Genomic DNA, 25,998 nt, shown 5'->3' with positions numbered 1-25,998 from the left:
CTTTGACGACATCCGCCTGTTGGTTCTTTAAAGAACTTATTTGATTTGACTTAAGTCTAAAACACTTAGCACAAGTTGTCCTATCAATAACTCTTGTAATCAGTTTTTTTATTATTAATTGCAGTATTGATATCATCAGCATTTTAATTAGGGATTTTAATATATTTTTGTCTTGTTAAAATAAAGAATTTTTTTTAAACTATAGTTGCTTAATGTGATTCTCAAACATTTGCCACGTGCGGCCCCCCTTGTATAAAGTGCATCCCTTCGTGCCCCCCCCCCTCAAAGAAAATGTATGACATAAAACCTTTCAAAACTTCATATTTGAATTAAACAAAACATATTAAATTATACAATGCAGTGTTGTTGGTTAGTAGCCTTATATTTCTGAGATTTAATTACACAGAATTTATGATGAATTAATTTATTTTATAAAATGTCATAAAACCGGGGCCCCCCAGGCACCATCTCAGGGCCCCCCAGGGGGCCACAGCCCTCAGTTTGAGAACCGCTGGCTTAATGGTTCAGGGGAGAAAAGGGCAGAAGCCTCTGATGTTGTCATTCTCTACTTTGGGATTTGTCAGGTGTACATCTTAAAGGCGGAGTCCACGATGTTTGAAAAACGGTTTGGAAAAGGAGACGGGCCGACTACCAAAACACACTTATAGCCAATCAAATCAAATCAAATGCCGGGTTGCGTATGTGTGGGGCGGGTCTATCAACAGAAGGTCCAGATTCTATTGGGGTAGGGGCGTGTTTGTTTAGGCGATTTCAAATATCAACACTGGCTTTCAAACATCATGGACTCCGCCTTTAAATCTGATTGCTTAAAAGAGTAATATCACATCTTACCCTATAAGAAACATGACTAGATGTAAAGTTTCCCACATATTATTCCTATAGCATAGCACAATCTTGTGGGTTACATGCAAATATTTAAAATCAAGTTGGAAATAGATGTTCTTTTGTTTAGTCTCTCATCAAATGCAGTAGTAAAGTGTAGTAAGAGAATGCAATAGCAAATACAATGAATTGCCTCCTCTAGTGGTTAAAGTAAAGTATACAATCTGAAGAGAGGCCATTTAGGTTCATTTGTACAGTGTATATGAATTTATAAATAGGGTGGGCAAATACAGTCAATGACAGAACACATTAAAAATATTTTTTCTTATCTATTTTCTTTAATATACCTTTTAAGGTTTGTGGAGCACTTCTTGATGTCTGCATCTTACGTCTTAACACGACTCCAAAGACCCCTGGCATTTTTGGCAGACGAACCACCACGTTCCTTTCCTTTGTTTACATAAAAATTTTCTGTAAATCTTGTTCTGTATGTTAGTATACCCGATGCTCTAGAGGTTTGATGATCTCACAGACAGCCAGCAGCTGAATTCACTTTGGCTGGCAAAGCGAGCAATTAGACCCGGGATTAAAAAGGATTGAGTTTAAAGGCCTGAGGAGAGTTTGCCTGCCATCTCAAGACACTCCATTACCATCAAGAACACAAGCCATGCTGAATTACTGCTCGAGGGTGAGCAGGAAAAAACTAAACAGCATTGCCAGGAAATGTATTTGTATCTGAACAGGGTGGTTTTGACATCTACATTGTGGAGGCAATATCAGCAGTGGGACCTTGGACTGGTTTTGGGACAGAGACCAGATGGAATTCATTCAGTCAACACTGGTGGCAGCCTGTCTTGTACCAACCATTTATTCAAAGGAATTTCTATCATTCAAATTCCTCTCAAGTCCTTTCGTTGTAAAGTTCAGTTATTTTCCCGAGCTCTGATTTTCACTTTTTAATGTGAGCCCAAGGGTGGACTGTAGAATCACACACACACACACACACAAAAAACTTTGTTTTTCTATTATGGTAATATACTCATACTCATTGACATCTATTTTTTTTTTTTTTACTGAGCTAATGGTGTTTTAAACATCCTCTTACTCAAACCCTACTCTTAAACCTAACCATCACAAAAACATTTGTATTTTTATATGCTTACTACAGTAAGTCATTTGCCTCCAGTGCCCTTTTACCCACATTCACAAATTCAATATCTGTAATATTATATGTTGCCTCTCACATTCAGTAAAGCTTGAAAGCTACCCTACAGGCTTGCCTGTCTTTGCATAAAGGTAAACTGTAAATACAACACTTATTCTGTCACAGAACAGAATGCTTTAAAGAACGATACTGTAATTTGACGATGTGGCCGTGGGGTTTACAATAGGCTTATCGCAACAGGGCTGAAATCACTTCAGTTGCAGTTGAAAGGACTGCTGCCCGAGTCTAAATGTGCCAACAGGAGTTTATATTACTCCCTCCCACACTTCCAGTCTATTCCCATTAGTTTGTCACTCATAGGATTGTTTTGCAGACGTTCGGCCCTGAAACTAAGCTTGCAGCACTGAAGGAAATACCGTATGCACTCATCAGTCACCAGAGAGACCCGCGAGGCAGCCAGCCGAGCTGTAACAGACAAGCGTGTGTGAGCGCATAAAAGGCAAATATGAAAAACACAGCATGGGCAGATTGTAACCACAAAGAACTGTTGCATTATCGTTAGGCTAAGGTTACATTTTTTTTAAACAATGCATTTTTCTTATATAAATGCTAACATTATCTTAGCATGCCTGACTGTGATTCCCAAACAAAATGTGATTTGTAATATGGCACATACTGTTTGCTTAGATGTATAGAAAGAAACCTTGCCTCTGCCAGAGCTTTTCCAAACATCAAAACCCTTTTAAGAGGCCTTGGGTCATGTGCTTACACAAAACCAATCCTTCTAAATGTTAAACATGTGTACGTGAAGCACTGTTTAGGCTACAAGGGTTTAACATGAGATCATGGACCGAAGAATGTTTTCTCCAGACAAACCACAGTTTTGGACTCTGCGGGTAGACTCCAAACACTCGGATCCAATGTAACTGCTTACTGAGGAAGGCCAAAAGCTACTATTTGTGATTGATGGAGAGGGCGGCCCTTAGGTCTTGAGAGTTCATCAGTATTCACAAAGCATTCCAGTCTGAGTCATAAGACAGCAGCACAAGGCATAATGACTAGAAAGCATGTGCACAGGAGGGAGAACGTGGCTGTCTACAAACACTTGCAGGACACTAATGATGAGATTAGGTCATATGATCTTGGGATTTATTGAACCAGAACAATGCTAGGTTAGCACAACATGGCCCATTCTCAGAGTTTGCAAATCTCAGTTGTGGTAGAACATCAGGACAGGAGTCAACAGGGTGGGAGTCCCGGTCAGTGTGTAAGGGGAAGGCAGATGACACAGTACTGCGGGCTGAGACAAACAGCTATGGCATGCAGAGAGCTGCTAATTTGCATAATGGACAAAGCTCTCAGGCCTACTGTATAGGCCCACCTAGTGTCAGCCTGAGATAACATCAACTCTGGAAGTAAGATTGCGAATTGACTAGTTGAGAATGAACAGTAAATGACAAAAACGTATCCCCTTTGGTCAGTTCTGGATGACTTAATTAACTGAGATCAATAAAAGCTGCATATCACTTTACTATTATGTATATATTTGTTTTTATTTCTTCCACATCATATTGACCTTACACAAAATGTTAGCTGTCACATACTGGCTATGTACAATATATGACATTTTTAATTAAAGCTCACGTAACACACGCTGTTTCTGCATTTCTGATATTAATCTGGAGTACCTATGGAGTAGTATGACATCCTTTATATCTCTGAAGAGTCTTTAGTTTAATCAGATTTATAAAAGAAAGATTAGCTTTACCGAATCTTTCCGATAACGTACGAAAAAATGAAGAAGGAGGAGTTATAACACGGGAGGAGCGAGTACGAGTCATGCAACACTATACAACACTGTTTTAACTTATGATTCACTACATGTTCGTGTCATTTATATAATATACACGCGCCTATTTCCAACATAAGACAGAAGTCTTACTTACCACGTGTAACTCGTCATGAAAATCCACTGCATCAAACACACACACGCAAAACTCCGCTGCTAATCCGGATAATAAACTATATCCATTGTTTCCATAAGGCTGGATGTCTTCTCCTTACATCCAAAAACACACTTCTTGTTGTGCCATTGTTGACTTTTGAAATTAAACAAAGCTGAGTGGCGTGATAAGCTGTTAGCAAGCTCTAGCGTCTCCCGCTGACTGACGGCTGGGCAGGGTTTTCCGGGGGAAGTTTTCCGGCGGAAGCCCATATAAAGAAGTGATACGTATCGAAAACCCCTGAAACGTCAGTTAGAACCGTAATCGAAAAAAATTAGCCGAAACTTGTACGAACCCTGGCGAAGTGCATTCGGCACAGAAATACTCTGAAACACGCCCAACTGCATTTTTGACACTTTGCCTACGTTTAGCATGAGGAAACAACTCTATAACTGTGTTAATAAGTCAGAATACTTGAAATACCATTAAACCCCCCCTTTAAACAGGACAAAAAGTATTCAAAATTATTTCATTGACAACAAGTCTTTAATTTCTCAAGGGATAATTAAATATCAATTTATACAAATATACAGTATGCATGTACATGCAGTATTTGTGCAGAGTGTTGTGTGAGTAACTGCATTTTACAAAGTTTAAAGGATGTAACATTAGTAATAAGTTTGTTTCCCATATTTATACAGCTTTACTCACTTGATAAGCAACATTTTATGACACACACCAGACATTAAAATCCTTTAAAACCAGGCGAGGTGCAGTACAAAGTAAAAAGACTCAATATTTCTAATATTGAAATGCAAGATTTCTGTTTCCCATGGAATGTCCTTTTATCACGGTGTGGTTGTAAAGGCTTTCAGGAGGAGGTCAGCAGCAAGGCCGGGTGAAATATCTCCATGTGTGACCCTTAGTTCCAGCTCCGGGAGCTCGGCACACACGGCCGGATGCTGCCGGAAGTTGAGGAGAGCGTTCTCCTGGATCAAATTCCACAGCCACACTTTCTGCTGATTTTGCCGGCGGACTCTGAGCTCACCACTGCTCAGCATTGCCTCTTGAAACTGTAACACTGTGTCCCACAGCTCAGGAATACCTTGGCCTGTCTGAGAGGATATGCGGATCACCTGAACAGATATGAAGAAGACAGAAAGGAGAAATAAACATTTACACATATGCATTCGCCAGACACTTTTATCCAAAGCCACAGTGCTTTCAAAGTGATTGTGTATATGTGTTTCTTAGTATGCATGTTTCCCAGAAATTGAAACTGCAACTTTTGCATTCTTTGCGCACAAGTTTTTTTAGTGGCATCTAGTGGTGAAATTGCAAACTGCAACCCTACAATTTTAAAACGCATATGGTAGCTGCCACAGGACAAACATGTCGTCACTGTAGAACAGTTTGGCCCTGTCCGAAATGGCGCACTTCATGTGGACTTTCGGTCTCGTGGCTTAATTACGCGTGCTCGCTTAGTCTACGAGTCTGTAAGATGTCGCATCTGTCATTTTATGCTCCGAAGTGTGCTCATTAGCCCCCCCTTTGCACCCTTGATGCGGTATTCGCACTGCTGCAGGCTTCACGCATTTTACCAACCCAGAAATCCTTGTCGAAAGAGCAATCAGACGAATCAGACAACGGATGGGAGGAGTTCACACTGATGGGCAACTTCTCTTCCTATTTCCAGCGTGATGCTCGAGTCTGTCCCAAAATACGACTCCAGTGCACCCTTGTAAACTTGCGTCAAGGGTCCCTAAGTTCTGCATGATGTCATCAAAGTGTGGACTCTCACAAGTCCGTAGTGTCCATTTGGGACAGGGCGTTTGTCCGCATGGCATCGACTTCCATGTAAGGAGTCTTGTGGTGTATGAAGATAAAAAACCATTAAGGTAATAAAAACAATACAGTTCATTGTGTAAGGTCTTTAAACACCATTGATAATATAGTTCTGTATATTATATTGCTTTCTGTCAAGAGATCCTTATATGGGTGACACATTGCACCTTTAACTAAAAGAACTACAAGGAGAGAAGATACAGAAGGTACAGAAAAAAAACACATTAAAAGTTTGATTTCACATATTGATTTCAATCTTTAACATGGCCTTCCTCAGTACAAAATGGTAAGGTTATACATATTGTTCCTTACATTACGATTTTGTAAAAAAAAATACAAAAACATGAACTGTGTACACATGTTGTGAATTATTGGTTACAACATGAACCTAGATACAACAGCAAAAACATTTTCACTTGTGTACCCCAGAATTATTTCTTATGAATATTAAGATGGGTCACAAAGAATCCTTAAACTGACGGTACTATATGGTAGCACATTTTTATATAAAAAAAAATATTTATTAGTTATGTAACAAATTCTGTGACGTAAATGGAGGTGGAGTGAATCTTATAACCTAAAATTTGCTGCAGACCAAAAAAGGTTAAGAACCCCTGATATAGAAAGACAAGAATAACAAAAGCAGAGGAAGAAATGGACAGACAACAGAAGTGGTGCGGTTGCTTAACATATGAGCAGCCTGAATGCTAAGATGTAAAGACTGAATGATTCGCCCACACATATCACTCTATCCTCATTTGCAATGAAAGGTCTACACACTGAAGAGTCTTCAGGGAGGAGAAAAAAATCAATATGACCGTCGCATCCTTTAGTCAAAGAGATGGAGCTCAGAAACCATGCTGCTGAGAGGAGACAAAGGCTTTAGTGGTTCTCATCTATGTGGGTGGCCTCTAATCAGTGAAATGCATAAGGCAGCATTTGGCCATTCAGTAGCCTGCCTATGTTGGCTCTGTGCCCTGCGGGCAGAAGTAATACTGGGGGGGGGGTGAGGGGATGTAGAAGAAAGAACTGACAACGCAGGACAGAGCCTGATGGGAAATTTCGCATTGACTTCACAGAAATTTCTACCAGATAGGTCGCCTCTGCTGTCATAAAGATGCTAAAATAACTAAATAAAATGACATTGTAGGGCTTTCTTATATGGAAGAAAGATAAAGTGGCAGAATTATAACAGGTGTACTATGGAAATTCTATAGAAAAAAGAATTATAATAAAAAAAATTGTAATTCTCAAGCCCTAAACCTAACTATGAAGCAATTAACAAAGTCTCACATTCTATTGTGAACAGCAAATAAGGAGGATGGCACATATGATTATAGGTGACTGTACACACCCTTTAAATGACTACTATGAATGGATGCCCCTTGGGCGACATTTAAGATCAATTAGATGTTCCTCAAATCGGTACACAATTACTTTTGTGCCCGAAGCAATACGGCTATGTACCCAAAATAGCTGAATTAGATTACTTATTTATTTATTTATTTAATTGGGCGATTCCACAGTTTCAGTCCTCAAGGGGTGTAATGAACAATATAGATTGTATAATACCCAGTTGTTGTCATTTTTTTTTACTTTTAGTTCACTGTTTAGTTTAAGATAGATGTAAGAAATAATAAAGTTATATTTATCCCACTAAGCCTTGGCATTATCGTGTAATGAGACCATTTTATTTCCCTCCCCAGAAATTGGGGATGTCAGGGTGAGACATTCAGTGCATCTGGGTTTTCCTAAGTCATTTCTTTCATTTCCTTTAATAAAATCCTGAATTTTGGTGCATAACATTTATATTGGTGTGTCTTCTACAAAATAGGCCTACTACTACTAACACTAAAAGTATAATTTCCTTAATCCACCACGATGCAATGGAACTGTTCACTGACGTTCGTAACTCCTCCTGCCCACACAGTTATGAACGTTAAACTATGATTCTAAAGGAAACAGAGATATAATTTTCCCATGAAATTCTATCAGTAGCAAAACGATAAAAACACCTTGTGAGAGTTAAATTCTCATATGCGTTGCTACATTATAAATTGATAATTTGATAATTATTTGGGATAAAACAGGGGCGTACAGTTTCTGTCAAAAAGGACATTTTATTCTGATGCTAAATTTCCATCTCCTAATGTCTCAGTGGTTCTCAAGTCAGATATAAGATTGTCACGCATGCTCTGTGTGGGAGAAAGAGTTGACAGGATTTTTACGGATTTCGACAAATGTGGGTAAGTTTGTGGTTTCTGTCCAAAAGTTTGCGAACTTTAAAATGTTACGAACGTGCTAAACTTTGGTTAAGTAAACATTAAATAGGATCATTGTGGTGAGAAAGGATAAAAGAGTGTGCTAGTCGGATCATTGCTAGTGGTTTCGGACCAAAAGCGACGTTGTGTTAAAGCTGCCGTCGGCAACTCTGGAGGATTGAGCAGTTTCCAATGTTTACAATTTCTTGTCCCTCCCCTACTACCACCAAGCAACCTCCCTTCTCAAGCTTGTCCTCGTCAGCGTGTGTGCCCCATAATTATTTTGAACGCATACTTAGCAAGAATACTTCGATTACTTACATAACACTCCGAAATACAATCAATGGTTGATAAAGCACAATTACCTAGAGAGAAGAAATGTGGCAAGCTCTGCATCCAGCTTGAACCCTTTAAAACCTCGTAGATTCCTCCACTTTTCAAATGCTGGTCCGATATTGATCCAGTTATTGGTTTTATTACGGTCAGTGTCGCTTTCTATCTTTGTTTTCGTTCTTTTCATCCAACACGCTTGTGAACTTCAGGCGGATGCACGTGATATTGTAACGCGAGCGAGAGGGAGGGGGGATCTGTGGCGCGTGCAGGTATTGTGATTGACAGGCAGATTTTACACAGCCCTACGCTGATTGGACCAAATGAACCAGCCTGCGCTGATTGGACCAAGCGAACCGGGAGCGGTGGATTTTTGCAAAACAAATAATAGTTTCTAGGTGGAGCTAGAAGCGTGGTTTTTTTTCTTAAACTGTCTAATTTATGTTGTTCTATCGGAGCATAGTGTTGGTTTCAGTGAATATTAGGGGTGTAACGGTACGCAAAAATCACGGTTCGGTGCGAACCCCGGTTTTGAAGCCACGGTTCGGTTCATTTTCGGTACAGTAAGGGAGAAATGCAAACATTAAACTGCAGGTTGTTTATTACTTTAAACTTTTTTTTACAATTTGTTTACACTTTTTTAAACACTTTATTAAAGTATAAAATATATATAAAATGAAAAAATAATAAATAAAATACTACTGCAAAGTTATTTTTTACATTATTTTATAACAGAAGGTAACTCTTATCTTAACCTTCTCTTAAACTTTTTCTACTAAAACCTTGAACTAACAAATTCAATTCCTGAATACATTTATGAACTATTAGCCTACATTTTTGCCACTAAAAATTTTCTGTTTTGATTTATTTTGGATTGTTTAACTCACAGAATTGAATTGGCTATGTACCATCTCTGTATAAAAATAATATTACTGCTCTATGTGTAACTGCATAGCAAGCAACATGATGATATACTTATTATACACTCATTTTGAGATTAGTGAGCTGCATACATAGCCATCTTTGATCTTTTGCACGTTTCTCCTAATCTTTGCTTGTGTCATCAATGTAAGCTGTGACTTTACTTACGAACCCCTCCGCAGCTGAGTAACAGCTGAGTAAGCCCGGGTTACAGCTCTTCTCTGTCCCGACCAGCTGATCGCATTGTGACAATTATATGATTGACGTGATATGCAGATGAAAAATCTGATCACGCATTCCTTATTCTTGCTGTCACAGAAAGCGCGTCTCATGAATGCGTAGCAACGAAAGACGTGCATCCTCTCACGCACTTTTGAAAGAACAAAGCAGCGCGTTGACACGCGTTTAACATGCGCTTTTAGATACGACACGTAAACGTTTACATCAATAATCAAACGGATATACAACTAAGTAAATAAAAATCTTTCTGCGGGCCGAATTATGTTATATGTTTGACAGAAGACTTGCGCTGAACGCGGAGACTTCCGCCACTTAATATGTTCGTGCGGAAACGCACGTATTATGTTCCGCACAGGCGCACACAAAATACTTTCGGTGCACGTGCGCACCGTGCCGAAAGCCCTGAACCGAAACGGTCCGGTTCGAATACACGAACCGTTACACCCCTAGTGAATATGATCAAAAAATATGATCAAAAAAGTTGCCGACCGCAGCTTTAATTTTGAAAGAGCATTCATGGAGGTTGTATACATTTCGACAAATTCTGCACATCAAAGCTCCGTTTGACGGCAGCTAGAGCAGAGGTCCTCAACCACCGGGTTGCAAGAACGTCCTGTAAAAATGTGTATAATAGCCACGTAATAGCTTACTCGGATATTTGTCCTTTAGGAGCCGACTTCATATAACATTGATCATTTCTACAGGGCCACGGTCAGGAGTGATAATGTTACTGCACGCCGAGGTCAAAGTGCTGCAAACAAAGTGCTCTTCCGCCATACAATATAGTTCTAATTTTGTAACCACTTAAAAAAAATTATCGCCACATTTTTTATTTTGTGCCACCATACATGTCTTAAAGTAGGGAAAACATGGAAGTGATTGGTGGCTTCTAAATTCATCCCTGTTTGGATCCTAAGGAATGAATACGGCTAGGCTAAATGCTAACACAGTCACGACACACTATACAAAGATTAAGTCAACGCACTGAAAAAAGATAGATTCATTTGTTTTAGTTGGGGTGAGAACATAGTAAAATATTGAAAACTGTGGTGCTTTGTTTTAACACAAGCACATTAATTTCTTTAAAAAGAAAAGTGGAAAATACAAAATTGGGTTGTTCACAGTTATGTAGATGGTTTCAGATCATGTAAAATAATATGGCTTTAATGCATGTGAAAGACGGTACAGCACATATAATGTGTTGTATGAAGTCACACACCTTTGGTTTCCAGACTTTGGACTTCTTTCGAAGCAATTTCAGGGCACTTGTGTATTCTGCTTGAATTCTCCGAGCCGGAACAATCAAATCGCCATCTGATTTTGTAACTACCACCAGGTCAGCCATCTCAATGATGCCTCTTTTGATTCCCTGTTTGAAAATACAATTAAGGGTAGGCAGAGCAACATTGTGTACAAAATACAAAGTGAAAATGTTCAAAGTACAGAGGAACCGATGGGTTTTTGTGCAGTGTTAAAAAAATACTTTGCTTCCAACATGAAATAATTGTTTTTTATTTTATCTTTTTCTACCCACCATTACAGTGTTACAGGTACAATATGTTGGAGAAAAAAATCATATTCATTCAAATTAGTAATTGTTACAATAAATCTTCTAATGTTTGCACTTTTTATTTACACTTTTTTATTAATTCTTATGTAGACCAACTAAAACATTTTAATGCCCTCTACAGGTCCCCAGACACGAGTTTGAAAACCCCTATAATTCGAGACATCTTTTTGCACAGAGGAAAAAAATCCATAAAAACGTCACATCTATGGCAGAAGTTATAAAGCTGTTTACCTGTAGTTCATCGCCCCCTGCTGGTGGGATCAGCAGCACAAACATATCCACCATATCAGCTACTGCAAACTCTGACTGTCCAACGCCTGTGCACAGATTTAATATTTTAAATGTAAATCATTTAAACTAAATGTCTGATGTAAATAAGTTTTTAAAGAAAGTTATTCTTTTTGACAAAATAAGGCTTACCCACAGTTTCAACTAAAACAATGTCGTAACCTGCGCCCTCACAGAGGACGATGGCTTCATTGGTGGTTCTTGTCACTCCACCCAGAGTTCCTGATGTGGGAGACGGTCGGATGTAAGCGTTCATGTCCCTGGAGAGCTCTGTCATTCGCGTTTTGTCCCCCATCAGTGAACCTGCATACCAAGTTAGCTAATTATTACAAGACATTTTATGAGAAAGGATAGGATATTGTGGGATAGTTTAATGTACAAAATAGTACATCACAAAACTTTAGCTGGGTTTTTACAGACTGGGTCTGTAAATTGGGACACTTGATGACTTATTTTACAATGACGTCATTATTAAAACACGGTGTGAGATATTTATAAGCAACATGCAGAAAAATCTCTCTGCCTTAAAAAAAACCTGGTCACAATATAAAACACTTAATTATTCTGTTTTATGTAGTACTGACAGGAACAAAGTGCAGTAATAAAGCGAAGCAAAAACTGACGCCTGCTGTCCAAGTCTGGATCTCACGTCCGAATATTTATAAGTAAATGTTCAAATAGGCACTCTTTACTAATCGACTACAGATTTAAATATTATACATATACTGTGCAAAAGTCCACCATCATCAGCTGTAGGGGCTAAATCTTTACTTACAGCCCCGCGGTGCTTGCTAGACTGGGCACTTTGTTGACGCGCATTTGTTGTCCATTCAAACGAAGAGAAATTCAGAGTTTATTCACGATTAGTACTTTATTCTCATCATTGTTGCAATAATCCATAAAGGTACACATACATCCGTTAATGATGTCCAAACATACACTAGGTGACGAGGTTTCCCAATATAACACACTTTAGGTAAAACATCAAAGCGGTCAAAAAGCTATGTGTGCTCCCCCTCCGTCAAGCAACACCTGGTAACCACATGAGCGTTCCTACCTATATTTTGTGAACCCAGTTAGGTTAGAGCGACACCTATTGTCCCAATTAAAAACAAACAATAAAACATAAGACCAGATGGCTCCTACATCCTGGCCCCTAATTGTGATGACTAACAGACAAACAATTCCGTTACATAACAAGGAAGGAGCCATACAGGGGAGATCACAATATACAAAATTTACCTCACACATAAGCACACCACAGGCTTTAAACAAGCGCTCAAACAATGAAGCTTTAAGGGCCGATCTATGATTCTTGCAGCAGACAGAGTTTTGTTACAGGTCTTTCAATAGTGTTTGTCTTTGTCTGCAGACGTACTGATCGCACAAGCCCCTTTTTATCACAAAAAGCCTCCAAGACTCTTCCAAGTGGCCAAGAACCACGTGGGGCAGCAGGGTCCATGATGATCACAATATCTCCAACTTTAAGATTATTCCTCCTTTGATTCCATTTCTGTCGTTCCTGTAATAAAGGTAAATATTCACGTATCCATCTCTTCCAGAAGAGATCAGAGATATACTGGACCTGTTTCCATCTGCGTCTGCTGTACAGATCGTGTTGCTGAAACAGTCCAGGTGGTAAAGATGGATTTCCTTTCATGAGCAAAATATGGTTCGGAGTCAGGGGTTCGAGATCGTTTGGATCGTCGGACAGTTTGGTGATGGGTCGATCATTTAAGATGGCTTCAGCCTCACACATGACTGTATGGAGTCCATCATCGTCCAGCCTTTGCTGTCGAAGCACTGCGTTAAGGATTCTCCTCACCATGCGGATCACACGCTCCCAAACACCACCAAAATGTGACCCTGCTGGAGGATTAAAGCTCCACTTAATTCCTCTCTGCCGTAGCATTCCTTCGATACGTGCCTGATTTAAACCTGCCAGTGATTCCCTTAGTTCTCTCTCTGTTCCTATAAAGTTGGTCCCATTATCCGATTGAATATGAGAAACTTGACCCCTCCTGCATATAAATCGCCGTAGCACATTTATACATGCATCTGTATCCAAGGAGTTAGCTACTTCTAAATGGACCGCTCTGCTGGACAAACAGGTAAAAATCACACCGTAGCGTTTGACTGTACCCCGTCCTCTTTTCACATCTATCGGTCCGAAGTAGTCGACCCCCACGTTGGTAAACGGTGGATGATTGGGAAGGATCCTTTCCTTTGGCAGATCTCCCATTTTCTGTTCCATCATCTTAGCATTGTGTCTTCTACAGAAACAACATTCCGTTATTATTTTCCTCACAGCTGTATTAGCACCAGTAATCCAATACCGTCTCCTCAATGTGGACAAGACATGACTACGGCCACTATGACCGAGTTGTTGGTGGATGTGTTTCAAAATAAGTGTAGCTACATGCTGGTCTTTGGATAGGATCAGTGGATGTTTAGTTTCTTCTGGTAACGCACCCTTTGTCAACCGCCCTCCTACTCTTAGGAGGCGGCCGTCCAAGCGTGGATCCAACTTATAAAGGATGCTCTGTCTGCTCACGGCACCATTCTCTGATGACAATTTGGCAATTTCCTCACTAAATCTTTGCTGTTGGCAGTATTGAATTATGGCAAGTTCAGCCTCACACAGATCATCTAGTGACAGAGTTCTTCTTTCTGACACAATCTCACGCTGTCTTTGTGTGTTAGAAGCCTCAGAAGCCCTTCTTTTGTAGCTTTTGTTCCGAAGTATCTCCTTTAACTTAAGGAACCAAGCTACTGCAACCTTCAGTCTCCTCCAATCTGAGAAGTGGGCAATAAGACGGTTAGTACCAGTAGAGGAATCACTCACATTGACTACATTCACAGCAACTTCCCTTTTAACCTCAGAATCATTTGCTTCGATCACAGAATCCACTACGGTGTCTGGCCAGTCCTCTTCTGGTTTACAAAGAAACCCTGGACCGCCGATCCACCTGCTGTTTCCGATGAAGTCTCCAATCCTTAATCCTCTAGATGCGTCATCTGCTGGGTTTTCCTTGGAACTAATGTATCGCCACTGTGATGGTTTTGATGCTTCTCTTATAGTGGAGACCCTATTTGCCACAAATGTATGGAAACGCTTGTCTTCATTCTTTATGTATTTAAGGACGGACATACTATCCGTCCAAAAGACGGATTCTTGCAGTGCAATCCGCAACTCTGTTCGAAGCATCAGGTCAATACGGACAGCAATTACTGCGGCAGTGAGCTCCAAGCGAGGAATGGTAATTGCCTTTAAAGGTGTGACTCTAGCTTTACCCATCAGGAATCCCACATGGACATTATTTTTATTGTTTTGCATCCTGAGATAAGTAACAGTCCCATACCCAGTCTCACTAGCATCTGAAAAGTGGTGAAGTTGGGCATGTGTGATGTTTCCAAAACCCTTTGGTTTAATGCACCTTTCCACCTTGAACTTGGATAGCATATCCAGCTCCGCCATCCACCTCGTCCAGTGATTCAGTATGTCAGAAGGAACAGTGTCGTCCCATCCAAAGTTTCTTCTGCAAAGCTCCTGCAACATGATCTTAGCAGGCAAAAGAACGGGTGCAAGAAAGCCAAGAGGGTCATACACTGAACTGGACACTGACAACATTCCACGTCTGGTGCAAGCCGCTTGATGGATTTCCATTTTAAAGTTGAATGAATCTGTCTCTGCACACCACCGTAGGCCCAGAGCTCGCTCGAGAGGAAGTTTGTCCATGTCTAGATTTAGTTCCTTCAGATCCTTTGCTCTATGTTCCTCTGGCAACGTTTGTAATACAATGCGGTTGTTACTGACCCATTTTGTTAAAGTAAACCCTCCTCTCTGGCAGAGGGCAGTCAGATGTTTGACCATAAGTATGGCCTCTTCCTCGGACGCCACACTCTTTAAACAATCATCCACGTAAAAGTTTTCTTTAACTGTCTGGATCACCTCTGCTGAAAAGTCGGCCTGGTTATCATCCGCTGTTCTTCTTAGAGCATAGATGGCACAACTCGGGGATGATACAGCGCCGAACAAATGAACAGTCATACGAAATTCAGTTACGTGTTTGGTCAGATCTCCCTTTGGCCACCACAAAAAGCGCAGAAAGTCTCGATCCTCCTTTGTGACCTTGACTTGATGAAACATGGCTTGTATGTCGCCCATGATTGCCACTGGTTCTTGTCTAAATCTCAGGAGGACTCCCAACAGTGTACTATTGAGATTAGGACCTTGCAAAAGCTCTCGGTTCAGGGAGGTTCCCTTAAATGTTGCAGCACAGTCAAACACCACTCGTATAGTTTTCTTCCTTGGGTGGTGTACCCCATGGTGAGGGATATACCACACGTTGCTGTTGCTGCCACTCAGCTGCTGGGTAGGTACCTCCTCTGCGTATCCCTTGTCGACCATCTCGCTGATACGTGAACTGTACTCCTGAAAAAAGAGCTCATTTTTCAGAAATTTTCTCCTTAAACTAAGTGCCCTTTGCTTTGCAACAGAGAAGTTGTTAGGCAGAGACAATTCTTTCTTCCTAAAGGGCAAATTCAGGCAATAGTGGCCGTGTTCGAGAATTGAAGACCTTTCCATAATTTCCATGAATTTGATGTCTTCTCTTGATAGTCCCTTTTCCTCTGTAGCACTCTCGTTGAAGTCATGGTTATATTGGTTGTTTAGCATTTCTTCCAAATTACACACAGAAATCCTATTAACCATGGCTGTCATACACTCTGCACTGGAACTGTTGTTTCCTTGCAATGGGCCATTAATAACCCAGCCTAATGCTGTCCTCATGGCATATGGCCCATCTCCACTGCTGTTAACAACCTCCCAGGGCTCCAGCATTTTAGGCGCATTGCTTCCGATCAGCAGGTCCACATTAGCCTTTATGCTAGGGATTTTAATCTTTGCTAGGTATGGCCACTTCGCCAAATCTCCCTCAGTCAATATATTGTCTGCATTTACAGGCATTTTACCTTGTGTAAGGGTTTCTGGAAGCCTATAAAAGAGGTGTTCGTCGATCCCGGAGACCTCCAAACCTGAGACTGAGTAAGCTGGTACCACTCTTTCTTGCCCCATGGTTTGTAAGAGAAAATGTGTACGTCTCCCCGCAAGGTTAAGCCTTTGCATAAGCTGCTCTGAACAAAATGTGGCCGAGCTTCCAGGATCAAGGAATGCATACGTTTGAATTATTTTATCTCCTTTAATGGACTTAACTTGGACTGGCAAGATGGGAAGCAAACAACGATCTCCTCCAGTGCCTGTCTGACCACATGTTTTTGGAGATGCTATTGGCGCTTGAGCCTCTGGTTCATTTAAAGTCTCAATGGACACATTGGCAGTCTCTCTCCTATTGATGTGAAGTAAAGTAGGGTGTCTTTGCCCACAAGTGCTACAAATCAAACGCCGTTCACAGTTCCGACTTCTGTGCCCGGAGCGTAAACAGCCAAAGCAAAGATCTTTATCCTTGAGAAAACTCAACTTGTCTTTGTGTCTCATCTGTTTGAACTGTTGACAATACTCCAAAGAGTGACCTTGAGTGCAATATACACAACCTCGAATCACTAGTGAATCATGTTCTTGTGGCGTATTCCTCCATTCCCTTTCACTTTCCGTTGATTCAATGGGTGCAGTAGTTGTAGCAAAGCTGTTTCCTCTAAATCTATTTCCTTGATGTAACTTTGGTCTATTAATGACCTTAGATCCAGTTATTCCAGATGCTAAGTCGCTAATGTCGCCATACAAGGGATCGGATAGGATTCTGACCTGTCTTTCTATCAATTTCACCAGATCTACGAACGAGGCTCTACGTTCGGTTGTGTCTGATATGTCAAATGCAAGAGTTCTCCATCGCTCTCTGAGCTTAAATGGCAATTTCCCGACGACTGCCCTGATGTTGCTAGGCATATCTAGTTCCTGCATGTACTGTAGTTCCTCCATCATATTACAACAGCCGCGCAGAAAAAGAGAATAAGCCTGCAAAGCACTGACGTCCTCAGTCTTTATAATAGGCCAGGACAAAGCCCTTTCCATGTATGCAGCAGCTATTTTGTACTTACAGCCAAAATGTTCTTGTAGCAGCTGTTTTGCTTTAGCATAGCCATACTCGGGTGTCATGTGAAGGCAGCTACGGACCAGCTCCCTTGGCTGGCCCCTAGTGAACTGCTCAAGGTAGTATAGACAGTCACTGTTACTTGCCTTCTCCTGCACTCCTTGTTCAAATGCTCTCATAAAGGATATATATTGCAGCGGATCTCCATCAAATAAGGGAATATCTCTGACTGGCAATGATGATAAACGCTGTTGTTGGACGAGGGCTGATGTAATTTCATTTTGCCTTTGCATAACTGTAAGAAGGTCTTCCGACTGCCTCAGGTCTGTTGGTTGAGTATCAAGTTCCCGAGTCGGCATTAATGCTTCCCTTTCCAGTGTAAGATGGCTTTGTCCTTTTGTCCACTCTTTAGGTCTAGTTACAAGATGTTGGTTAACTCTCTGTGGTATCCTTGTAATTGGTAATGGGTTGTTAGCTGGTGGTACCAACCGCTGCTGGAGTTCACTCTGAGGTATTACATTTATGGCATTTGCTGATGGCTTCGATCTGTTTCTAGCTTCTCTCTCCAAATAAGAATTCATTGCATTGGATACCTTCGAATGGCTGTCAGAGGCCTGGAGCACCGCCAGCTTAGCTGCAGACTCCGCAAGCATAGTTTCCAATTCCTGTCGTTCCTTTTGCCTCCTTATTTGCTGTTCTTGTTCCTCCAATGAATGCTTTTCTTTTAGCGCTGCCATACGGGCAAGCAGAGCTGCCTTGTCTGCCTCTGCTTGAATTCTTGCAGAGGAAGTGGTGCTTGATCTGCTGCTATATGCACTCTTTCTGCTTGAATGTTGACTGGCTACGTTTGAAATGCTATCCTCTGGATTAATACCATCATCAATAACATTGACATTAGTAACATTGATTACATTTTGTTCACAACCATCAATGACACTTTGTTCAACACTTGAAAGCCATAATTGCACCTTAGAGATAAATTCATCATTGTTCAACATTTTTGCTTTAAACCACACATCATGTTTCTCTTGTTCAACTTCTGGTAGCATTCTCATTACAGAAATGTGGACACCTTTAACTTCATCACATAACTTAAGGAGATTATTAAAAGCACACTGAACTTGTGATTTCTCTCCCTTTTGTATGAACTCTCTCATTTCTATTTTCAAATTACTTGCTTTATTTAATATAGCCTTTCTGTCCTTTTGCAATCGTTCAAGTTTTTCAGCAAAGGCTTTAGCAGTTAATTTAACAACACGTTTGTCTTTGTCCCTTTGCGCATCAGCGCCATTTACAACACTTTTGAGAACGGTTGGTGGCGGCCCGGAGGGCTTATCTGCAACGTCATACGTCTCCATAACTCGTTTAAATGTCCGCAAAAGTTCGCAACACAGTAACGTTAGCAACGTAAGGTTTAATAGTCCGCCCCAACCCGACTATCACCAATGCATTGGATTTTTTACCCCGAAATGTGTGCACACAAACCAAACAAATAAACCTAAATGGCCATTCAATATTGTAGCGCTACATACCTCGCGTCGGGCGCCGTGAATTTCTATCAGCTCTCGAAGTGCAGTGTTGATTTCAACTGTGCTGTTAATAGATGGTCTTTGAATCCGTTGACTCCGGTGTAAACGCCGTCCTCCCGCTGTCCACGGCTCAGCTCGATGAACACGCCGTCCAATTGCTCAATACTTCGGCTATAATCCACTGCGACGTCCTCAGCGTAACTTAAACGAATGCGGCAGTAGCCTAAACTAATCCGTTATATCAATATCCTGAAGCATAAGCTTTTTGACTTGTGTAGGGGCTAAATCTTTACTTACAGCCCCGCGGTGCTTGCTAGACTGGGCACTTTGTTGACGCGCATTTGTTGTCCATTCAAACGAAGAGAAATTCAGAGTTTATTCACGATTAGTACTTTATTCTCATCATTGTTGCAATAATCCATAAAGGTACACATACATCCGTTAATGATGTCCAAACATACACTAGGTGACGAGGTTTCCCAATATAACACACTTTAGGTAAAACATCAAAGCGGTCAAAAAGCTATGTGTGCTCCCCCTCCGTCAAGCAACACCTGGTAACCACATGAGCGTTCCTACCTATATTTTGTGAACCCAGTTAGGTTAGAGCGACACCTATTGTCCCAATTAAAAACAAACAATAAAACATAAGACCAGATGGCTCCTACATCAGCTTTGTTGTTTTAGCAAAGTTTTAATGTCCATCCATATTTATTTTTCACTCTCTTTTAGATACAAACAGAAAATACAAGAAATATGTACACAAAATTAAAAACAAAACAATTTCAGAACTAAAATGTCTTCTTCAGTCACTCAGTTAGAATTAGAAATTAGGTTTAATTTCATTTAGGTTTAAGAGATCCTGCAGTTGCCTGCTATTGCTCAAGTGAAAGGGTAGTATACCCTAAATACTTGACACTTCAGCTTATACTTGTATACTGTTTTTAATACTTCATACACATTTCCTGTATTTTCTGGTTGTATTCTAATAATTATATAGTTATAAACACTATACAATTACAAAAAACTAATCTAATGGTAGCATGGTGCCCTAAAACTTTTGCACAGTAATGTATATTCTCACCTGAACTAATCTTAAAAATTCACTTTGTGACCAAGAAACGGTAATATTGAGAAAGTAGTTCCCCAACAAAGAGGCTTTTTTTTCAAACTCGTGCCATTGAACTGTTGTCTAAAAGCAATATCACTCGATATTGCATACATATACACTCACCTAAAAGATTATTAGGGACACCTGTTCAATTTCTCATTAATGCAATTATCTTATCAACCAATCACATGGCAGTTACTTCAGTGCATTTAGGGGTGTGGTCCTGGTCAAGGGCAATCTCCTGAACTCCAAACTGAATGTCAGAATTGGAAAGAAATGTGATTTAAGCAATTTTGAGCGTGGCATGGTTGTTGGTGCCAGACCAGCCGGTCTGAGTATTTCACAATCTGCTCAGTTACTGGGATTTTCACGCACAACCATTTCTAGGGTTTACAAAGAATGGTGTGAAAAGGGAAAAACATTCATTATGCGGCAGTCCTGTGGGCGAAAATGCCTTGTTGATGCTAGAGGTCAGAGGAGAATGGACCGACTGATTCAAGCTGATAGAAGAGCTACTTTGACTAAAATAACCACTTGTTACAACCAAGGTATGCAGCAAAGCATTTGTAAAGCCACAACACACACAACCTTGAGGCGGATGGGCTACAACAGCAGAAGATCCCAACCGGGTACCACTCATCTCCACTACAAACAGGAAAAGCTTCGTGCCCTGAATGTGCATCCCACAAATCTCCATCAACTGCAAGATGCTATCCTATCAATATGGACCAACATTTCCTAATAATAAGTATGGTGTTCCTAATAATTCTTTAGGTGAGTGTATATAAACATACCGATCAGCCATAACATTATGACCATCTGCCTAATATTGTGTATATAATATTGTCCCCCTTTTGCCTCCAAAACAGCCCTAACCTGTCGAGGCATGTACTGCATTAGACCTTTCTATCAGAACCTGCATTCACTTTTTCAGTAATTTCAGCTACAGTAGCTCGTCTGTTAGATCGGACAACTTGGGCCAGCCTTCACTTCATCATCGAGCATTACCCTTTTTTGAGCAAGTATTTGTCCTAAAAGTTGAAGTGTTAGAAGCAGGAAATGGGCAAGAGCACGGATCTGAGTGACTTTGACAAGGGCCAAATTGTGATGGCTACATGACTGGGTCAGAGCATCTCCCAAACTGCAGCTCTTGTTCTGCAGTGGTCAGTACCTATCAAAAGTGGTCCAAAGAAGGAAAAGAGAGGGTCAAGGGCGGCCAAGCCTCATTGATGACCATGGGGAACAAAGGCTGGCCCGTGTGTTCCGATCCAACAGATGACCTACTGTAGCTGAAATCGCAGAAAAATGAATGCTGGTTCTGATAGAAAGGTCTAGTGGAGTCCATGCTTTAACGGGTCAGGGCTGTTTTATTGGAAAAAGGGGGACTTAAACAATATTAGGCAGGTGGTCATAATGTTATGGCAAATATATTTGTAGAGTTTATTATTATTCTGTAATGTGAAAAAACTATATTTATAAAAAACAGGTGAGTGTTCAACAACTTATGAGCGGTAGTGTATACATATACATTAACTTTGATTCACACTTCATTGTCTTTAAACAACCTACAGTATGAACCCTTCCAATGGTAACATTCAGTAATGGATTTGTTATTATTAGTGCAAAAGGTAGTTGAATCCTGGCAGGCACTATAATCTTTGGATTTCCGACTTAGTAAGGAAAGTAAATAATAGGGGTGTGCATTGGCAATGTCCTCACAATTCAATTCAATTACGATTCATCAGGTAACGATTCAATTCAATTCGATTCTACGATGCATCAGAATTCTACTGTACACAACAAGGCAAGTGCAACTATTCTCAACAAAAACGGAAGCTTAGCAGCTTTAAGACAATGACAATTATATACCTGAGATGAGAATTTACACACAGCGTAAGTCTTGTCTAGTTGCCCATTAACTTCGTAGAATCCGAAATGTGCCCATATGTCCACTTTACATGGAAAAGGGTGCGTTTTTATTTACCCGTCTATCACTTTCATCTCTCTCTGCCTCAGCCATCTTGATTGTTGTTGTTATGCCCCCGGAAGTAATTGAAACAACTTTATTGTCCTCTCGAGGCCAGAAAATAAACAGTGACATACATAATCGATTATGGCACTTTGCTGCATCAATGCTGAATCGTGCATGCCCGCATTGCGATGCATTGCCGAATCGATTATTGTTGACACCCCTAGTAAATAATGTTTAAAAGAGGGGAAATCAGACTGGAATAAACAATATAATGCAAAACAGATTCAAACTGTAGTGTCTGTATTTACACTATGTACTGTACAACTAACCACAAGGCCATAGACCCGAGAGGTACAGAAACTCTTTGACATTTGTGCGTCTGCTCACCTCCAGTCGTGCATGAGGAAGGATCTACAGCTAGTACTGAAACTTTATGCCCTCTTCCGGTCAACATCTTCCCGATAACCTCAATGAACGAAGACTTTCCGGCACCAGGGGGACCAGACAGCCCTAAAGCCACACGTGAACAAAAAGGAATTTCAGATGATACAGGGTATCGGCCTTAACTTAGATTTCCACTTTAAACATCAAAGCCGCTAGTATATTTATTATTTGTAGGTTGAAAGCATACATGCAAACATCTATATCAGTCACATCACCTTACTGACCCACTCTGAAGGCCACTGGCTTCCCACCATTAAGTCTCTCCTGCTCCTGACGGTAGGCCAGCACTCTCTGAAGCAGGACCTGGGCCATCTCCTTCTTTCTTGGATGCTGGGTCTCCACAATGGTTATAGACTCTGCGAGAGCTGCCCTTTGTCCGCCAATAAGTCCATTGTAGAGCCTAGTCACAAGTCTGTTTTCCTTGTCAGTCAAATCTGCAATATGCCTTATAGCAGCCTCCACAGAAACACACCTTCTATGTTGAAGGGTGCAGGGTGAAGCAAAGCAAATTTTTAAAGTTGGTTTACAAAGGGATTCTCTTAATGCTGTTTTAGTGTGTACATGATATAGAGCAGCAGCACGATAAAGAAGTGGAAGATTTCCAGTCGGTGCCATGTTCCTTTTTCTGAACAGATTCTGTGAAAAATAAGTACACATACAGTTACGCACTTGGCAGATGCTTTTATCTAATGTGTCGACAGTGCATTTATCAATGGATCAAACCCATAACTATTTTAAGTTTATGTGTGTAAAACCTTAGCAAGACATTGATTATAGTCATACAGCAAAAATCTCTCAGACACCAGTTGCTTGAACAGTTTACTAGCCTAGACTACATCAGCCCTTTAAATTTCACAAGGGTAAAAATAATGAATTATACAAAATGTATCTGTTATTTGGTAGCTGTAGTAATTTGGAAAAAACATATAATAGTTAATACTATAGAAATTAACAAGTGAGGTTACATTTTAGTAAATCAAACAAGTAAACAAGTCAAATGAAATCAAGCTGTTTTCTGACACTACCAGACCTTACCAAGTCTATTGAGACCGTCAGTCTATCGCACTCTTCTATGTAACGTTATAGTTTGCAGGGAAGGCTCTGCTTTCATTTAGAGAGAGACACTGACAGGGAAAATATAACATCTCTCGGATTCGCCATACTTGCTCAACATTCACACCATTATGACCCACAATCTGAGGTCGGATCAGCAGAGGATGTCAAAGATTTTCAAAATAAAAGCCCGCTTTCTTCAAAATTAAAGTCCCATACGAATACAATATGCTGTGATAAAGTAAAATAGGAAGGTTGAAATTTTAGGTACATGCATTTTAACATTTTAAAAAGATGCAGTTCACATGCATTTTAAACGGCGCAAAGTTAAAACGTAAAGAAAACTGTAAAAATTGGTAGCTATAGGATTATAAAATAGCGTCATTCGAAAGGCGCGTTGAGCACAAAATCAATCAATCGAAGACGTAGAGTACATTTCATTAATAAGTTAATTCATCGATTTCTTGGAGTACATACAATAATTTGTTTTAATACAATTTACTTACAATACAAAAAAACATGCCATATTTTATCTGATTTCAGATTTTTTGCACACGGAAAGAGACCACGAACCCCCCCCCCCAAAATAAAATAAATATAACTAAAAACAAAAACCTAGCCTAATCATAGCACTCGAGCATAGCCCTGGAGAACACACCGGTCAAATTTGGCCATAAATTTGGCCAATGTTAAGTGATGCTTAGAGAAGGGTTCTTGGGTTTTCCAGGGATGGTGATGGGCGATTTCGAGCTTCAAGAAGTCTCGAAACATTTACGAATCTTTTGATTCATTGGTTCAGAACAGGCTTGTTTGACTTCATGCGGCGCTTCAAGAACCGACAGCCGGATGAGATCAAAGTACCGCGAGAACGATTCGAGAAATCAAACGAAGCATAGATATGTATATAAAGGCTAGATGGCTCAAGGCGGAGTCAGCTGTGTCGTCACTTGGCGGCCATCTTAGGTCAGTGCTGCCATAGTGCTGCTCCCTGCTGCTGTGGACGGAAGGTGAGTGACATACGCCAACTAAAATGCTCGTAACTTGCTGAATTCTTGACGGATTTACAAACGGTTTGTTTTTTTACAAACGTTATTAACGTGGCTATAATTCTGGATGCTTTAACATGTTTCATGAATTTTTTATTTATTTTTAGTATACGTATTCAGTGTCATAGGTACATCTTTGACGTTTATAACAAACCAATCCGTTTGAAAATCGGTAAAAAATTAAGCAAGTTATGGTCATTTAAAAGTACCTGCATCATTAAAACTCAATGCTACGAGTGAGCGAGCGCCCTGTCCTAAGATGGCCGCCAAAATGCGGACGTTCCACTCAATTGGCCATCAGCGCGGACGAGCCATCTAGCCTTTATATACATATCTATGAAACGAAGTGTCATTTCCTATCGCTCTCGCGGCACTTCGACGTCATCCGCCTGACAGTTCTAGCGGCGCCGCATGAAGTCGAACACAGGGGGGCAGGGTTTCATATTTTATTGAAGCTTCCCTGGACGCCGCCATTGCTTAGCGAACACCCATCTGCTGTTAGCATCCCATTGACTCCCATTCATTTTGGCGTCACTTTGACAGCGAATAACTTTACATCTGAGGCGTTTAAAGACTCCATTTGTCCATTAATTATTTCTAAAGAAACACGAAAATGTATAAAAGGCTCCATTACCATGTATCTTACGTTATGTCCCAGTAGAAGCAGTTTTTGTAAAAATAGGCTAACGATTGCGTCATAACCTGCGACTTTCTGTCGCACAGTAGAGAAATTACTATGGGAAGCCGATCTCCTCAAAAGAAGGACGAAACTGCGCCACTCGATTGATCCGCGCTGCGCGGACCAATTATATGCGCAGCCCAATGGACAGAGCCGCGCGACTATCTGGATAGCGCAGAGATGAGTTGTTTACTTGCGCCACCCGATGGATAGCGCAGCGCTGACCAGTTTCATCAGAGCAGCGCGACCCACTGGGAAGCGCAGCGCGACTCTGATGGAATAGACTCGATTTACCCACAATTCTCTGCTAGTGGGACAAAACCGTGTTAGTGCTGTCAAAACATTATTACATTTTAAAGATAAAAAATAAAAGTATAATTATTCGACTGTTTATTTATTGGCAGGCAACTTGTGCGAATTCCACTCCCTCTCTCAAAGAAGCAACTTAAACCATTTTGCAAGATGTAAACAACGCTGGTCCAGAAACACTTCCTGTCTCAGTTTGTAACTGTTTTCTTTATTTCACATATATCTTAAAGATGTTAGTTTAACTTTTTGATTCAGTTATTTTGGTTGTTGTATTTTATCCCAACGTGTTAAAAAACTGAAACACGAAGAGCTTCGACCAATTGTTTACGACTTGCAAAATGGTCTATATAGCAGTGCTTGGTTATTGGGAACAGTTGAAATATTAACAAATATACAGCT

At 40.5% G+C, this 25,998-nt stretch overlaps 1 protein-coding gene across 1 annotated transcript; it reads right to left on the bottom strand.

Annotated features, from left to right (window-relative positions):
• Positions 1-4,475: 4,475 nt before the first annotated feature.
• Positions 4,476-24,302, bottom strand: mmaa (metabolism of cobalamin associated A). The gene is made up of 7 exons (XM_065295732.2): positions 23,548-24,302; positions 22,737-23,148; positions 22,456-22,578; positions 11,539-11,709; positions 11,350-11,435; positions 10,768-10,917; positions 4,476-5,087 (listed from the first exon to the last, which is right to left on the bottom strand). Exons 2-7 carry the CDS (start codon positions 23,125-23,127, stop codon positions 4,800-4,802), a joined length of 1,209 nt encoding a protein of 402 aa, XP_065151804.1. The 5' UTR covers positions 23,128-23,148; positions 23,548-24,302; the 3' UTR covers positions 4,476-4,799.
• Positions 24,303-25,998: the final 1,696 nt, after the last annotated feature.

Source organism: Paramisgurnus dabryanus, chromosome 4 (genome assembly GCF_030506205.2).
Source record: "Paramisgurnus dabryanus chromosome 4, PD_genome_1.1, whole genome shotgun sequence".
In the NCBI taxonomy this organism is placed as follows: domain Eukaryota; kingdom Metazoa; phylum Chordata; class Actinopteri; order Cypriniformes; family Cobitidae; genus Paramisgurnus; species Paramisgurnus dabryanus.
This window is presented reverse-complemented; position numbering and strand designations above follow the sequence as displayed.

Excerpts from the sequence above, each read along its gene's own strand:
- mmaa (XM_065295732.2), bottom strand. The coding sequence starts at position 23,127 with ATGGCACCGACTGGAAATCTTCCACTTCTTTATCGTGCTGCTGCTCTA. Across the intron at positions 10,918-11,349 it reads CAGGGGGCGATGAACTACAG|GGAATCAAAAGAGGCATCAT; the intron begins GTAAACAGCTTT and ends ATTTTCAAACAG. Across the intron at positions 5,088-10,767 it reads CCAAAGTCTGGAAACCAAAG|GTGATCCGCATATCCTCTCA; the intron begins GTGTGTGACTTC and ends ATATCTGTTCAG.